Source organism: Myxine glutinosa, unplaced genomic scaffold, assembly GCF_964187855.1.
Source record: "Myxine glutinosa unplaced genomic scaffold, kmMyxGlut1.1 SCAFFOLD_1172, whole genome shotgun sequence".
Lineage (NCBI taxonomy): Eukaryota > Metazoa > Chordata > Myxini > Myxiniformes > Myxinidae > Myxine > Myxine glutinosa.
In genome coordinates this window covers 36,919-54,467 of record NW_027617267.1, presented here as the reverse complement: position 1 = coordinate 54,467, position 17,549 = coordinate 36,919, and the positions used below count along the sequence as shown (strand labels likewise).

The 17,549-nt window shown below is 42.1% G+C and overlaps 2 protein-coding genes across 2 annotated transcripts in view; one reads left to right on the top strand and one right to left on the bottom strand.

Annotated features, from left to right (window-relative positions):
• Window positions 1-2,286: 2,286 nt before the first annotated feature.
• Window positions 2,287-5,979, top strand: LOC137432041 (receptor-type tyrosine-protein phosphatase O-like). Its single transcript, XM_078769101.1, has 5 exons — window positions 2,287-2,343; window positions 3,399-3,553; window positions 3,891-4,026; window positions 5,498-5,618; window positions 5,842-5,979. Exons 1-5 carry the CDS (start codon window positions 2,287-2,289, stop codon window positions 5,853-5,855), a joined length of 483 nt encoding a protein of 160 aa, XP_078625227.1. The 3' UTR covers window positions 5,856-5,979.
• LOC137433086 (epidermal growth factor receptor kinase substrate 8-like) overlaps window positions 5,957-17,549 on the bottom strand; it is a 33,027-nt gene continuing 21,434 nt past the window's right edge. Inside the window, exons 3-7 of the mRNA XM_078769102.1 lie at window positions 14,732-14,998; window positions 14,008-14,179; window positions 9,978-10,149; window positions 6,608-6,740; window positions 5,957-6,499 (exon numbers count right to left, since the gene is read on the bottom strand). Of these exons, the coding sequence (XP_078625228.1) occupies window positions 6,440-6,499; window positions 6,608-6,740; window positions 9,978-10,149; window positions 14,008-14,179; window positions 14,732-14,998 (804 nt within the window). The 3' untranslated portion in view covers window positions 5,957-6,439. The remainder of the gene's footprint in view (window positions 6,500-6,607; window positions 6,741-9,977; window positions 10,150-14,007; window positions 14,180-14,731; window positions 14,999-17,549) is intronic.

The window sequence follows — 17,549 nt, the reverse complement described above, 5'->3', positions numbered from 1 at the left end:
CTCTTTCGTCTGTCTTGACAATCGGTCTCAAGAACATCTGAAGGCTTGCAGGAACAAGTGTCAGCTGACTATCGATGTCAGTCATACTGTGTGTGGTGGGGTATGACTTTGGACCTAAATCAATCAAGGCAATATCATTGGATATGAACTTGAGTGCCGTCTTTATGATCTGAGTCTTCTCATCTCCATGGTCAAGATTAGCATGATGCACTCGCAGAATATTGTCGGTGCCATCTTTGAGACAGAGTACATCTGCCCTTCTTTCCTGTGTTGTGAAATACAAGGTGTCTTCGTATTTCTCTAGAAGTTTTATCTTTAGCCAATGCTTTGAATAAGAAAGGCTCTTCTCTGGTGACTGATCAAACTCCTGCAGCTTTTCATGGACTTGGTCCATGTTCATTACCCCATGCTCTAATTCTGAGTCTAACCATTCGCAGAATTCAATAAAAACTGCCTCTCGCTCCTCATCAATACTCCTCTGTCCTCTCTTCCTTTTTCCTTCCTCATCAGTCTTGGACAAACTGTCACCTCTCGCAAACATAAGTTTGCATCGCAAATGGTACAGTGTTTCTTCTGCTACCAAGTCGTTGATCCCTTCCAGGCATCCAGTGACTTCAGTGCCCCAGTCATCCCCGTGACTCCGTGCTGTCTTCAGCAAGCTTGCCTTCAGTGTATCTGCAGTCAAATTATCTGGCACTCTGTATTTCTTTCTAGCTTGTGCTGGATTATTTTTGTAGAGCTGGGCTGGTTGGTTGCAAAGAATGCATACATCCTTATACAGGAGGTCAACTGACTGTGATCTTCTAGAACTGCAGCCAGTTGATGAACTGAACTCACAAGTAGTGCGTCTTCTCTTCAACTTTGATGACTCTTTCTCTGCCGTTGATGCTTGAGCTGACTTATTGGTGGTTGCAACAAAGTTGTTGTACAGATCATTTTTACACTTCTGGTGGTACCTCAGTTTTCCTTCCTTTTGAGCCTCCTTCATACGTTCCACAACAGTAACATTTTCGACAGTTTCTGCTTGTTTCAATAAAGTTGAGTATCCCTTTGGAGTTGCCTGTATGAGCCTTTCAGCTGGTGTATCCGAGCGTGCACAGATGAAGCAATTGAGCACAGGTGGAGTAACGTCTTCATCCATATTGCTAGACTCCATGTCCTGCAAAGTAGAAAATGAGATATATTTAGAAATTATTTTTCCACAAAGGAGTGTCTGTGGTGAAATATAAATGTTAACAATCAACTCAGAATCATGAAAAACCCTTATTTGACCCCTCATAAGTTACTTAAGGGCCGATTAAAAAAAATAAAAATTCTCGAAAATAATTTTTCGGTACCCGAATTCAACAGCTTTTTTTCTGGGTTTCCCACGGGAGTTGACCTTCTACATTTTAACACATGTTATTACACACCTTTACAAACATATTGGTGAAGAAATTTTTTGGTAACAATTTAGTTAACAGATTTTCATATGTTTCCCTTACTATTAACTTGCATAGCCTATTGAATCGTTCAGCTGCAAATTTAGTTTGGTTACATTCATGCCGGTGACCTAAATGCAGAGAACTTGGACAGCCGGCTTTACCTTCCAGTCCAAACGGCATGCTCCGAGATGCAGCACCTACTGCTGCTAATGCACCAGGATTGTAGTTTTAATCTGATTTGACATCACAGTGGAACAAATTCAGGAGAAGACAGTTACAAAGCAAGCACATGCCACAAACCATCCTGCCCTCCCACAGCTTACAACACAGCAAGCATTACATGGAGGCCTCACATGCAAGCACTAGTGGTGGGGTCGACTCAGCTTGGTTATCCACTGAGATGTTGCAGTATTGGGTGAATTCAGGCAAATAAGTTGCACACTTAGTGACAGTCTCACAATATGGTGTTACAGAATGATGGATGGTGGGAAAAGGTAACCTGATGGTGTAATTATGAACTGCACATCGAGGAAAGGCAACCCGATAGACCTCGTCATATTTGGTCTTGTTAGAACTGAGCAATTGATAAAGTTTCACAAAAGTTATTGTAGGTTATGCTTGGTTAATTTAATATTGCTTATCAATTTGTTTAGTGGAGGAGATTTATGATTGTTTTGCTCAATGTTGGTTGTTGATCTAATCCATCCAGTCGTCATCCTTTTGGGTTGTGGCTTGTGAATGCCTGGTCTGTAGAGATCTGCTCACTGCTCCTTCCCATTCCCTCAATCCTCTCCAGATCAAGTGTGAACACTACTGGCCCTTTGACCAGGAGCCTGTGTTCTATAAATCTACCGCCGTGTCCATGTCGGCTGAAGAGCAACACGGAGACTGGACTCTACAGGACTTACAGCTTCAGCAGGTACAACTGTTTCCATTGACTCTTTCCAAGGGAATCTCAGTGTATGATACCTTCCAGATATTCCAGATAACTTTCCTGAAATTATATTAACCAGACTTTTACAGTACATTGATGGTGGCAGTAGCAGTAAAAAGAACCACATACCCAAGTAGTTTCATGGTGGATCTGATGTTAGTGCCATTATGGAAAAGGACAATTAGCAAGGAGAGCATTTAAACTAGAACGTCACTCGGTAGGGCGCAAACCTCCGCCAGGCTGAACAGTTTATTTTTTGTATCCCACTGATAGGCCGGATCTGGATTCGGACCTGAACCAAAATCAAATCTAATCGGCTTGTTCTTGTCACCTAACCAACTCATCCACCAAGTTTAGTCATAACTCGACCATAATTCTTTTTAAATATCATGTTATATAGTTGCTTTTCACCAGAGCTCTCAATGGTGAAGAATCACTTAAAAATTAAATAATTATCGTATCCGAATCCATATTTAGATCTTCACCAAAATCGAATCGATTAGTCCTTGTCACACACACATCTCCACCAAATTTTGTCGAAATCCGTCCACACCTTTTTGAGATATTCTGCTATATGTCGGTTTCGCCCCATCTCCAAATGGTGAAGAAACACTTGAAAGATTCTCCTAGCCGGATCCGGATCTGGATCTTCACCAAAATTGAACCGATTCTTCCTTGTCAGACACCCTACCTCCACACCAAGTTTCGTCCAAATCCGTCCATAGCTTTTTGAGATAACCTGCTATGTATAGTTTTTGGCTCGATCTCCGAATGGTGAAGAATAACTTAAAAATTCTAGTAGCCGGATCCGAATCCGGATCTTCACCAAAATCGAATCATTTTGTCCTTGTGGCATAAGCTACATCTCTGCCAAATTTCGTCCCAATCCGTCCACAACGTTTTGAGATATTTTGTTCACAAACAGACAGACAAACAGAGAGACAGGGGTGAAAACATATCCTCCATCCACCTTCAGTGGTGGAGGTAATGATGTCCACTCACTCCCTCCTACCCCCTTGTGCATATCCTCCTTGATCCAGGGAACAACGAAACGGTCTGTGCTGCATTTCCACTACACCGCCTGGCCAGACCACGACGTGCCCAGCGAGAGCTGTACACGGGGAGTACTCGAGTTTGTACGTTGCGTACGTGGAAAGGCTAACATACATGCAGGGCCTATGGTTGTTCATTGCAGGTAAGTTCCTCTGCAGGATGATATACATGTTATGAAATGTCGATCTCAGGTTGTCCATGCAAGGGTGCAACATTTACAAGTAGGCTATTATTAAGAGGCCACATTAAGCCGGATATGCATCCTCGCACTCATTTTTAGACATTAACCATCTTGCAGTATTATTTGTAAGTGAAGGCCTAGTTAACGTATTTGTGTACCTTGAGAAGCATTTCCGGTGTGCACTCAGCAACCAAGGCTGTGCTTGCACATAATGATGATGATATATTATTTTGCATCTGCTGAACACATATCGGGCCTAGTAAGGAAACCAGAAGATTAATAAACAAACTCTGCATAGTGCTGGTGTAGGTCGAACGGGCTCCTTCATCACACTGGACCGGTTACTGCAACATCTGCAAAGCCACAACACTGTCGACATCCTGGGATCGGTGGCACAGCTGCGGACACATAGGCCCAGCATGGTGCAAACAGAGGTTAGCTAGATTACTTTGTTGAAAAAAATAATTTAACATTTGCTCATAAGTGGATGTTACCTCTAATGGGTTGCCATCTTGGGGGTGTTGGGGGGGATTTATCCTGCTTACTGTGGAAAGAAAGCGATGCCCGGCTATGCTTACTGAAATTGTTGTTTGTCTGAATGCAAAGCTATGTTTGCCTGAGGTTGTTGTTTGTCCTCCATGAGCCTTATAATCTGTGTTTTAGTAATATCTGTGGTTCTGCTATTAGGATGTTATTCGTATTTTACTTTGGTTGTTGTTGTATAGCCCCAGTCAGTTCTCTCGAACAAGCCGCAGCACAGATACAGCCGATTGATCTCACAGGAACGACCCAAAGATCCCCTAATCTAGGATGGTGTACCCCCACCTTCACGAAGTCAGGGCCACGACAGAGTTAGAGAGAGAGCGAGTGAGAGCATTAGAGACAGACAGACAGGGGGGAGAGAGAGAGAGAGAGAGAGAGAGAGATATATATATATAGATATAGATATAGATAGATAGATAGATAGATAGATAGATAGATGGATAGAGATAGATAGAGAGAGATAGAGATAGAGGGAGAGAGATGGAGGGAGGGAGAGAGAGAGAGGGCCGGTCCATGGAGACCATTTGGCACTCTGACTGTGACCGCACTGCCCTGAAGAATCCGGGCAGCAGGGAAGAACGGGGAAGATTTGGCCCCCGACTTGCATTGGGAGGTACAACCACCACGAAGATGCATCTCCGATAGTTGTTTTTACTTTGGTAGAGGCCTTGGCCGTCGAATCGCCATTTCACATGATCGGTTCATTTATTACACAATGGCCACAGATGTTTTGTGATCTCATATTGTTCGTTTGCATCGGTCGTTTCTGTGGAATCTGTTATTTTTACCCATTAAGGAAAAACATCAAGGAAAACGAAATAACAATCTTGGCAAAACGACAATACTTGCATCTTCAGATCAAAATTATTAATCCTGTTGGTGTTACTTTTTTTTTTACCACATGGCTCTGAGGAACCACTGAGGTGTGATGACCCGTGCACATTGTTCCCCCTAGGTAATGGAAAACTGCCTGAGCAGCCATATCCCTGCTCCTTCACATTCACCCCTCTTTCTTCTTCAGATCTGAAGACGTGACAGAAGTGGTTCTTCTTCTTCTTCTTCTTCTTAGGAACCAATAGTTTGTCATAGTGTCTAATGTGACCACTTGAGGTTATCCCCTCTCCCCTTGTATATGGTCGTTGGTTTAACTCTGAAAATTGAACTGCTGTTAAAATGGTACTCCTAAGGAAGCCAGAAACACGTTTTAATATTTCCTGGCTTTGGTGTCTCGTTTCATTGTTTTGTCTCTTTGCTGGCCTAGAGATTGTTCAGAAATGAAGACCAGGTTTGTTTAATTATGCTGCTGGGCATGCCAGATTTTCTTTCCGATTTTCGAGGCTCTCCCGTTCCCTCTGACTGCAGGCCCAGTACGTATTCATATACCTCTGCCTGCTGGAGTTGTGGTCCCAGTGTGGAGCAGAGAGTGACGTGCATTCCATCGTGTACGCCAACGTGCTGGCACGCAGCTTCAGCCTGTCCTCCGGTGGGTCGACAGTTCAACCTAGCATTTGATCACCCATCCTCAACATCCTTCCAATTCAGCCTAATTTCTTCTTCCTCATTCCAAGTGTGTCGTCTGTACCTAACCTGATGTCAGTTTGTAGTCAACCTTGGGTGGAAATCCACCTTCGACCGGCCTGATGGCCATGCGACCTCGTTTTGATGATGCGGAACAAACAACAACTAAAGATTTCTTTATTCTTCAGATCAACTCTGCTGAGACGTCACGGACTAGAACGGTGGATCAAAATGGAAGCCGATTCCTGCAAGAACCGTCACACACCTGTACATATATAAATAATAATGGAGAAACCGAACCTCTGAAGGAACAAGCTTTATTTAGGACGGTCATTTTAAATGTCTTCCAAGCACATTACGGTTTTAAATCATGGAACTTTGTTGTCTAGAGCCCTAAATGAGTTACAGATCGATCAACGAATGATTTCTTTTTTTCCATCTGTATTATCAAAGCATTATTATAATTACACGTCACCGTTTCCATGAAAAGACATGTCGTCAAAATCAAGAAAATTTGATAACCGTCAGTTTCCTCGCATATCAGAGGAGATCGTTTCATGGATGTAAATAATGAACACAACATAATAAACTTTGTTTAACCAAATCTGTTTGCTTGAACTAACCCGAAAAAAACGGTTCCCTTGGATCCAGTGTGACTTCAAAGGAATCTCAAATTTTGCATGTAAAGTGTTCCAGGTACTAGACCTATCTGTGCGGAGGAAGAGGTTCCGTAAGAGGGTAGAGTGGCTAGTGGAAAAGATCTCTCATGTGCTGATTGTGGAAAGGTCATATGTTCAGACGCTGTCGTTGCTGCTCCATGAGGTTCATCAGCTCACCCTCATGCTCCTGTGGGAAAGGTGGTAAAATGGCAGAAAGAGAAACTTGGGATTTTCCCCTGGGGTCACGAGCTACGGCGTGTGTATTCCAAAGGATGTGAGGTGTGGTTTACCGTACCCTCAGCAGGGCACGTTGAATCTCCAGCTGGCTGTAGACACGCGGACCCTCCGTACCACCGAAAAGCCGCAGCTCATCCTTGGTGAGGGCAAACAGCTGCTCACCGTTGAGCATGCCCAGCCGATCCTGCGTTCTGATTGGTAGATGAGACGTACAATCCACTCAAAGTGAAGAAAATTCACGGAGTATCGCAATGGTAATGTACACTATATAAAATGGTCAAATGAGGGGGAGTATGCTAGCGAAACAGAAAGAGGAGTAAGGGAGATGAAAACAAATATAAAAAGTCAATCACATCACATTCACATCACAGACAGGTCGGTGGTCTCTGTCTTTTACCACCTCCTTTCTGGTCTTGCACCCTCTGCTCTTTACTTGATTTGTAACCTCCCCCCTCACCCAACCAACCCTTGATCTGCACCCCAGCACACACGGTTCACTAGCTACCCCCTTCTGGCGAAACTCACAAAATCCAGAATCACTGAGCTCAACTCCACCCCTTCATTCCTCTTTTTCCCTGCCTGTGGAACCAACTTCCACACTCTCTTCAATTTCATCATTCCCTCCAGGTCTTCTGTTCCCCAACATCTCAGATCATCCCCAATCCAAATCCATGATATTTTCGAACTTCATTAACCATCCCCAAGCCTACATCTTTCCAAATTTCCAAGGTGCAAGAGGGGAGTCTGCAGAACACAGAAAGACCACCAATCTGCCTGCGGTGAGAGAGTGAAAGGCCCTCATAATCTGTTTCATCGCAGGAGATTCCAATGATTCTAAAAGCTTTGGTTTCTACAGCGTAAAGCCGAGCTTGGTGTGAGGCAGGTGCACCAGCTCAGATGGGAGAGCAGTATTCCCCATCAAGCTGCGGATGAAAGCCTTGTATTTGGTGAGGAGCTCAGGTGTGCCAAGGAAGGACTTCGCACGACGGAGGATGCCCAATCGGCGACTGGCTTTGGAGGCCAGATTTGAAATGTGGTTTTCCCAGGAAAGATCATGGCAGATAGTGAGACCCAAAAGCTTGAGTGACAGAACTTCTTGGAGATGATTGTTGAGAAAGTAGATGGGAGGGTTTTCCAGACGGTCTTTTCAGAGAGACGTAGTGAGAGTGTGAGATTTGTCAGGATTGAAAGACATGTTCCACTTGTTTGACCAGTTTGTGATTTTGTCCAAGTCTGTAGAGGGTGAAGGCACCCCACTCTGCCCATCAAACTCTCCTCTTATGGTATCCATGGAAATCTCCACACATGGATTGTGGACTTCCTCTCTGGTTGTCGTCAATGTGTGGCCCTGAATGGATTTCTCTCATCGCCCCTTCCTGTTCTGGCTGGAGTTCACCATGGCAGTGTTCTGGGCCCTGTGCTTTTTCTGGTCTTCATCAATGATCTCTCCGACTCTCTGGAAAATCCTCTCCATCTCTTTGCTGATGACTCCATTCTCTGCCGCTCCATTCCTCATCCCTCAGATCGGCAGTCTGCAGCCTCCTCACTCTCTGCAGACCTGGACAAAATCACAGACTGGTCAAACAAGTGGAACATGTCTTTCAATCCTGACAAATCTCACATTCTTACTATGTCTCTCCGAAAAGACCGACTGGACAACCCTCCCATCCACTTTCTGAATAATCCTCTCCAAGAATTTCTGTCGCTCAAGCTTTTGGGTCTCACCTATCTGCCATGATATTTCCTGGGAAAACCACATTTCCAAGCTGGCCTCCAAAGCCAGTCGCCGACTGGGCATCCTCCGTCGTGCGAAGTCCTTCTTTGGCACACCTGAGCTCCTCACCACATACAAGGCTTTCATCTGCAGCTCAATGGAATACTGTTCTCCCCTCTGGGCTGGTGCTTCTGTCTCACACCTAGCTCGGCTTCACGCTGTTGAAACCAAAGCTTTCAGAATCATTGGAATCTCCAATGCTGACTTGATGAAGCTGACTCTGAGGGCCTTTCACTCTCACCGCAAGCAGGTTGGTGGTCTTTCTCTCCTCCACCGACTCCTCTCCGGCGTAGCTCCCCCAGCTCTGTCTGTGCTCTGTCCACAAAATATTCCTGCAGGTCGCACAAGATTTCCCAGCAACCCTCTCCTGGTGAAACTGCCAAAATCAAGACTCTCTGCTCACCTTCACTCCTTCATTCCTCTTTTCTCCCACCTCTGGAACAAACTCCCTCGCTCTCTTCAATCCCACTCCATCCTCCAGGTCTTTAAAACAGCTGTCCAACACCATCTCTTATTGGTCTCTTCAATCCCACCCCATCGGTCTCTTCAATCCCACCCCATCCAAAACCTTGATCTTTTCTACCCCCGTTAATTCACCTCAGATCCACTTTTTTGAAATACCAACTTCTTTCCTGGAAGTCCGAGCAGTGTCCATTTGTTTTTACCTCAAGTGACACAAAACAACAAATTGACTCCTTTTCTCTATTCAAACTGGTTGAATGAGTGATTTTTATATTGCAGGCACCTACAATTCACCACGGGTGAGTTCAATTCCAAAGTAAGGGAGAATCACCTGCTTGAAATCTAATTATTTCTAACAACCTCTAAGAGGTGCCAATAATATTGTTTGGGCCATTTTAGGATTTCTGTGTGGCATAAGCTTAGATTTTGTCATTTTTTCAGCTTTTTTTGTTTTGTTCCACTGCAAACGAAATAAATACATCTGTGGATACCAAAATATTTTTTAATTACAACAATTTTCTGGAAGAAATGGTGCATTATTTGAAAAAAGTGCAAGGGTGCCAATATTTTTAGCCACCACTGTATGTCGAGAGAGATGGCTCTGATTTCTGATTTGGCATTGAGGACCTCCATCCATCATTAAGACAGCAGAAGCAGCATGCCCAGTGTAGAGTGGCCTGATTTGAATCCAAATTGATGTTTGCTTTTGTATCCATCTTGTCCACACTGTGCATTCATCCCTACCAGTAATTCCTCCCCACATCTCTTATTTGTCCAAATCTTCATCCATTTTGTCCCTCAACCCTGCTGTTTGTGTGTTTCCCCCTTTTATCTCTGCTGTTCTTTTTGTATTGTTACATGCTGATCAATTCTGCATTCTCCCTCTTCCATGAGCCTCGACTTTACATCCAAAAATGGAAGTCATAGGAAGAATGACAGGCAGCGTTGAGTCACAACACTGGCTTTCGCAATTAAGACAGTTTCCATTCTTGGGTGGAGGCAATGGTGAATGGAGGTCTTGTGAGCATATCATAGCAGGTGTGAAAACAATAAGGGGAAGTAAAATGTTTTCTAAATATCATGATTTCTAGCAATTCAGACACTGAAAGCATCACAACAAAAAGTTAATCCAGTAGACAAGGTTGTAAAAATGGCTGAATGCTACATCGATTTATGCTACAATAAGTCTTACATTTTGGTAAAGCCTTTGGAGGCTAGCCATGAACACACGTCCTGCTTGTCGGAGTTGTAGCTGAGAGTCAGTACCATGGGTTTCTGGCTCGGGTACCTGATTCGAGGTGGTTTACGTCCCACCGTGAGCCGTTGAGCCAGTTCGTCGTGGATGAGGGCCATTTTCGATTCAACTGTGGGAATGTGTAAGGGGAGGGTGGAGCAGGGTGAGTACTGTAGTGCTGCCTTACCTTGTCAGGCTGCAGGTTGAGAGGTGTACAAGGTGTTGACTGATCATGATAATAGCAGACAGCATTGACACGTGTACACAAACAGGGGTTTGGGGTAAAGGCCATTTCCTTCCTCGCTGAGATTGAAGGTACACAAACAAACTGCCAAACAATCAAATGTCGTAAGTGGTTTTCAGCAGAGTTTTTGTGGAATGATGAAGATTATACAATCAATCTGAATAGATAATGAGCCTAGTTTTACCATCAATGGATGCAATCAACAGAAAATTAATCTAACTGCTCCGGGGAGCAAGAATAAGCTTATGTTTCGGGCATTAGCCCCTCGTCAGAGCAAAAAGGGGTTAACGCCTGAAACTTCAGCTTCCCCTTGCTTCCGTCGGTGGTTCGTATATAAATCAACGTTCTCTTGATTTCATCCATTGCTCTTCCCGTCTGTCGACACAGATCCACACTCATCTTCATGAGCAAGGATAGTTCTTCATTCTACATTTTGTTTTCGCAAATACCAGAAGACAATTAGAGGGGTTCATAGAACAGGATACCCCACGCAGTATACAGTAATTCAATTTTAACAATATAATTGTTTTAACGATCGGTAAAAAAAAAATCTGGATGTTTAGCGCTATGAAGCAATGTTATACACCACCTTATACACCATCCTATAGAACATATCCAAATATGGCAAAACTGGAGGTCCATGGAAGTATTTTGAAGGCAATTTGTGTTCTTCAGTGTTCAAGTAGATAATATAGTTTAAAGAGGTTTAAAGGTGTATAAATTAATTAATTCCAGGGTTTACCGCCATTTTACGTAGTCTATTACATCATTAGTCACGAACTAAGTAAGTAATCAGGTTAAATTCAATGCTTCTAAACTCAATTTCTTCCCCCTCTCTCTCTCTAAGACTCCTCTCAACTCTCCAATCTCCTTTGAAAGTGCTACAATTACACCATGTGATACAATAAACCTACTAGGTATTACCCTAACTTCAAATTTATCCTGGAATCCACACATTACACAAACTAGCAACAGTACCCGCCCTACAATTTATAAACATCTGTTAAATCATATCACACGCAAATCATCAAAATCTAAACAGTATTTGTAGAATTTCAATAAAAGCCATATCACTGTTCATATCGGTAAATATCATTTACCGATATGATATTTAAATAATAATATCATATCGGCATATCGGTAAATATCAATGTGTTTGGAAAAATTGGAAAAATTGGAAAAACAATATAGCCTATTTTACTCCAGGGGGTCCCAGGATTACCCACCCAAAATTTCGTTGCGATCGGTTCAGCCGTTTTTGTGGTACCTGGGAACGGACGGACAGACATTTGGTGAATTATAGTAAGATAGCAAAGTCTGTCTCGATGAAACTGGGAGTCCTGTTCTGATGTCGAAGATTCTTCTCCTCTCAACAGTTGCTTCAACTATATAAAGGATTGATTCGTCCTTGTATAGAGAGCTGCTCTCACATCTGGGATGGTTCTAGTTCCACATACCTATTGGACAGAATTGAATCCAAAGTAATTCGACTTATCAACTCTCCCAATCTGACCTCAAAACTCGACCCGCTCAAATTTGCCGCAAAGTTGGCTCTCTTTCTCTTTTCTACAGATATTACTTCCGTTTCTGCTCCCAATAACTCGCTGCTTGTATTCCTCCGCCATAATCGAGACCACTGAATACTCGACAAGCCACTACATCTCATGATTATTGTGTGGCCATTTTGCAACTCAACGGTGGGCTGTTATGTTTGTTTCTTCCCCTCCACTGCCAAATTCTGGAACTCTTTACCTTCTCATGTTTTTCCAAACAATTATGATCTTCCCCTTTTCAAAAAGCAGGTTTTTTTTTACTTCCTCAAAAACTCTTACACTATTCTCTCTTTCTTCACTTTTCTATCAATGCAGTTATTTTATTTAAGGCCTGGTCTCGATGAGGACTATATAGTCTGTGACTGGAGCCTTCAACAGAATTTATTTTTTTTACTTGTTACATTAGTTCTTCAACCCTGTTGTTTGTGTCCTTTATATCATCCTTAAAAACAGTAGGTTTCTTGATTGGAATGATTTTCAATTTATTTGTTTTTTGTTCGTCCTTGTCGTTTTTGTCCACTTGTTTTTATGTTAGTCCAAGATGTTCTCAAATTGCAAAAATCTCTTTTCTGTCTGACTAACACAAGTCGGTTCAACCCATTAGCTGCATGTGAGGTCCTTACCGTTTTTTTATTCCTCTGCCGACGGAGTCGACGGAGGCATTATGTTTTCAGGTCGTCCGTCCGTCCGTCCGCCCGTCTGTTCGTTCGTGATAGGTTTTCGTTACCTCGATAACTTGAGAACGGTTGAAGGGATCTTGGTCAAACTTGTTGCATGTATGTATAATGAGGTAAAGATGAATTGATTCGATTTTGGGGTCACGAGGTCAAAGGCCAACGGTTAGAGGTCATGTAGGTAAAAATACTGTTACCATGATAACTTGTGTACCAGTGATGTAATTCTGACCAAATTTGGTACAATTATGTATAATGATGTAAAGATGAACTGATTAGATTTTGGGGTCAAGAGGTCAAAGGCCAACGGTTAGAGGTCATGTAGGTAAAAAATACTGTTACCGTGATAACTTGTGTACCAGTGATGTAATTCTGACCAAATTTGGTACAATTATGTATAATGATGTAAAGATGAGCTGATTAGATTTTGGGGTCAAGAGGTCAAAGGTCAAAGTCTGTAATATGTCTATAACTTGTAAACAGCTGAAGTTATCTAATTCAAACTTGGTACAGGAATGAATAATGATGTAAAGATTAAATTATTAGATTTTGGGGTTAAGACGTCAAAGGTCAGTGGTCATGTCAGGTAAAAAATGCGATAATTTGTGAATAGCTGAAGGGATTTAAATTAAAACTTGGAACAGGTATGTATAATGACGTAAACATGAACTGCTTAAATTTTGGGGTCAAGAGGTGAAAGGTAAAAATGTGATAACTTGAGAACAGCTGAATGGATATAAATCAAACTTGGCACAAGTATTATAATAATTTAATAATGTGGGCGGAGGCATATCAGTCGACGTCGTGGCATCGAAGAGTGTCGTTCTAGTTTAAAGCAGCTTTGTTTGCACCCATGACTTAATGCAACTAGAGAGATCATACAACACCTTATCTCACACAGTGTTTAAGTATATAATTCAATTGAAATAAAATAATGATTTTAAAGGTCGTATAAGAAATTCTGGAAGTTTAGTGCCATAGTTGTCTTCTACACCACCTTATTTAATATGTGCAAGTACTGCAAAACTGGAGGTTTTTACAATCCGAAAAAAGTGATTTGTATTCTCCAGTGTTCAAGTACACAATTCAATCGAGATAAAATTAAGATTTTAAAGATTGTAGAAAATAATTCATTCCGGAATTTTACCACCATCATGCCACCTTATTTAACACTTTACATTAGTTATTCGTGCCTGTTGCTTGTGACCTTTATGACGTCCTTAGAACCAGTAAGTTTCCTGTTTGGAATGATTTTCAATCTTGCTTTACTGACAGACAGACAGACGTGAACAAATTGCTTAACCCCACTTTTTGCTTTGCGTGCGCAGGGTAATAAATATACAAACTGCGAGCAGCTCCTGAGCCATCCACATTGGAGCAGAACGACGCTAATAAAGTCTTTGGATTGCACTAGATGTAAGCATTGATCATCAAATATTTTAGCATCACCAGGTGTTACCTGTAAGGTCACATCAAACAAGGTCAGTTCATGCATTACTTCTTAGTCTCTGGACCACCTGAGTTATGTTGAGCAGATGGGAGTGGCTTATCGAAGTGCTCCAGGGCCGCAGATGGTGGCATTGTGGCTCGTGGATTATCGTGAGGAGGAGTTATGTCTTCGGGACCACAAAGTGGATCTTTCAGAAAGTTTGGAGATTCATGCTGAGGTTTGTGGAATCCAGACCCTATCTGCTCACGGTACACATGTGTGGGATACACGTAAGTGTTTGAGTAATGAGGTTCGCATGAATAACAGCAGGGAAATGGTTTATGAAAGAGCAAAGTGGAGGCAACCAGCAGGATATGGAAAAGGAGGGGATAAAAATGGAGGATTTGGATTATTTTTTTAAATAAAATACAAAAATATAAATAAAAAACAAAAAACAAAGAAAAAACAAAGGATAAAAAAAACAAAGCTTAATACGAGAGTCATACAATGATTTGCTTCAAAGTCGACAGACTATTCAATGCCCACATTACGCGCTTCTACACAAGGGTTTCTGATCTGTTCCTTGTCTGCCCACCAAAGGCAAACATCATTGGTGAAACATCACAGGTGAAGAAGAATTGCTCAAATAAATTCTCAAAATGGTATGAAAACAAATGAAGAAAATCCTGAAAGAAGGAAATGAAAAACAAAATGGTAATTGAGAGACACAAAGAGGTGACAAAGAAATAGGTTTTTGGAGGAATGGAAAAATTCTGTGTCAGACAAGGCCTTGAGTGAGGTGTTTCCAGGACCTGTGGGCCAGGTGGAAATTGGCTTCGACTGTGGGGAGATGGTTTCGGTTGCTGGATAGCAGACAGTAAAGAACCAGGCAGAGGATTTTGCGGCTGATAAAATGGTGCCCTGTACGGTTGAGGTTGAGGCTGTGGTGGAGGGGGTGGAGGTGGTATCTCTTTTTCTCCGCTTGGTTTGTACAAGGGAATGAGGATGTTGTTTGGAACATGACCAATCTCACCGCTCCGGCTTTGTACGCGCCACCATTGTTTTGAATCGTCCAAAACCTACACGCACACACGTTTGGGCAGGAAAGGTGGACAGCTTATCCAAATGTGACATGGAATCGGAATGCAAAGATGGAATCATAAACTGGTTTTGCTGTAAAGCTCATTATGAAAATGTCTGCAGTGATCCACAGATCATAACAAAGAACATGTAGAACGACTAGAACGGCACTCGGTCGAGAGCATACCTCCGCCAGGTGAACAGTTTACGTTTTGTATCCCAGAGTAGACCAGAAAATCACAATACAGAATCACATTTAATCAAAATCATCCGTCCACAACTATTTGAGATATCCTGCTTAATAGCGTTTTTGGCCCGATCTCCCAATGATGAAGAATCACTTAAAAAATTCTACGAGCCAGATACGGATCCAGATCTCCACCAAAATTGAATCGATTCTTCCTTGTCAGACACCCAACTTGTCCACCAAGTTTCGTCCAAATCCATCCGCAACCTTTTGAGATGTCCTGCTTTGTATCGTTTTTGGCCCAATCTCCCAATGGTGAAGAATCATTTTTAAAATTCTACGAGCCGGATCCAGATCCAGATATTCACCAAAATTTAACAGTTTCTTCCTTGTCACACACACAACCTGTCCAACAAGTTTTGTCCAAATCCATCCATAACTTTTTGAGATATCCTGCTATGTATCGTTTTTGGCCCCATCTCCCAATGTTGAAGAATCACTTAAAAAATTAAATAATTCTCATATCCGAATCCATATTCAGATCTTCACCAAAATCTAATCAATTCTTCCTTGTCACACACACAACCTGTCCACCAAGTTTCGTCCAAATCCATCCACAACTTTTTTGAGATATCCTGCTATGCATCGTTTTTGGCCCCATCTCCCAATGGTGAAGAATCACTTAAAAAAATTAAACAATTCTCATATCCGAATCCATATTCAGATCTTCACCAAAATCCAATCTATTCTTCCTTGTGAGACACCCAACCTGTCCAACAAGTTTTGTCCAAATCCATCCACAACTTTTTGAGATATCCTGCAATGTATCGTTTTTGGCCCCATCTCCCAATGTTGAAGAATCACTTAAAAAATTAAATAATTCTCATATCCGAATCCATATTCAGATCTTCACCAAAATCTAATCAATTCCTCCTTGTTACACACACAACCTGTCCACCAAGTTTCGTCCAAATCCATCCACAACATTTTGAGATATCCTGCTATGCATCATTTTTGGCCCCATCTCCCAATGGTGAAGAATCACTTTAAAAAAAAAAAAATTCTCATATCCGAATCCTTATTCAGATCTTCACCAAAATCCAATCTATTCTTCCTTGTGAGACACCCAACCTGTCCACCAAGTTTCGTCCAAATCCGTTCACAACTTTTTGAGATATCCTGCAATGTATCGTTTTTGGCCCTATCTCCCGATGGTGAAGAATCACTTTTAAAATTCTAGTAGTCGAATCCGGATCTTCACCAAAATCTAATCATTTCGTCCTTGTCACATACGCTACATCTCTGCCAAATTTCGTCCGAATCCGTCCACTTTGAGATATTTTGTTCACAAACGGACAGAAAAACTGACAAACAGACAGACAGGGGTGAAAACATAACCTCCATCCACCTTCGTTGGCATAGGTAATTAATTGTGTTAATGGCCTAAAAAGGAGGCATATTTTTTATATGAATGCCAATATGGCAGAATTTTACACCCTACACCTCCCACTACCACAACGTTCACTAAAGGACCCTTTAATGTAAAGGAAGATGATGCAATCTATGTAAGTGTGGCCTTGGGATTTAAACAAAAAATAGGAACAGACAACTGGAAGCTGCAGTAAGATGGGGTACAGGCTGAGTTGGCTACATAAGTGGTAGAACTGATTTTGTAGACAATTAAGGATGTACAAGGATATAAAAAATTCGATCCACCATAACTGTGCCATATCCACATCCTATTAATTTAATCCATCAATTTGCATGCGTATACTATGTTGTACTAACTCCATCTTTCCCATCAACATAATCTAACTTAATATCCACATCCCTCATAATTTATATTCATTCACTCATTACGATTCATTCATTCCTTCAGATTCATTCATTCATTCATGTGCCATGCTCTAAACACAGCATAGGTTCTGCTGGAGCAGTTTCTTTGGCAAGAGATGCACAATCTTCAATGGGTTGGCACCCCGATGGAGGACGATCAGGAATTTGTTCAGGGTGCCGGTGATAGATCGCTTACTCGTCGCGAAGGACAATGTGGGATCTTTAACGTCCACCAACTAATGCCTACACATGGGACACACAGATTAATGTCCATCTGAGGGAACACATATACACTGATCAATCACCCTGCCTGTGAAATACCAAGTTGACAGTTTGTAGCTCAATCGGGATTCAAATGCAGGCCAAACAGGTTGGAGGTGAGTATGCGTACGTGACTACATGTGTACTTCGAGGATATCCTGCCAGACCCTTTAACACATACATGCAGAGAGGTTTGCAAGAGTATTGGTACACAATGGCCGACTTTTTCAAAGATAGTGTGTAATCTTTAACATATAGACAACCTG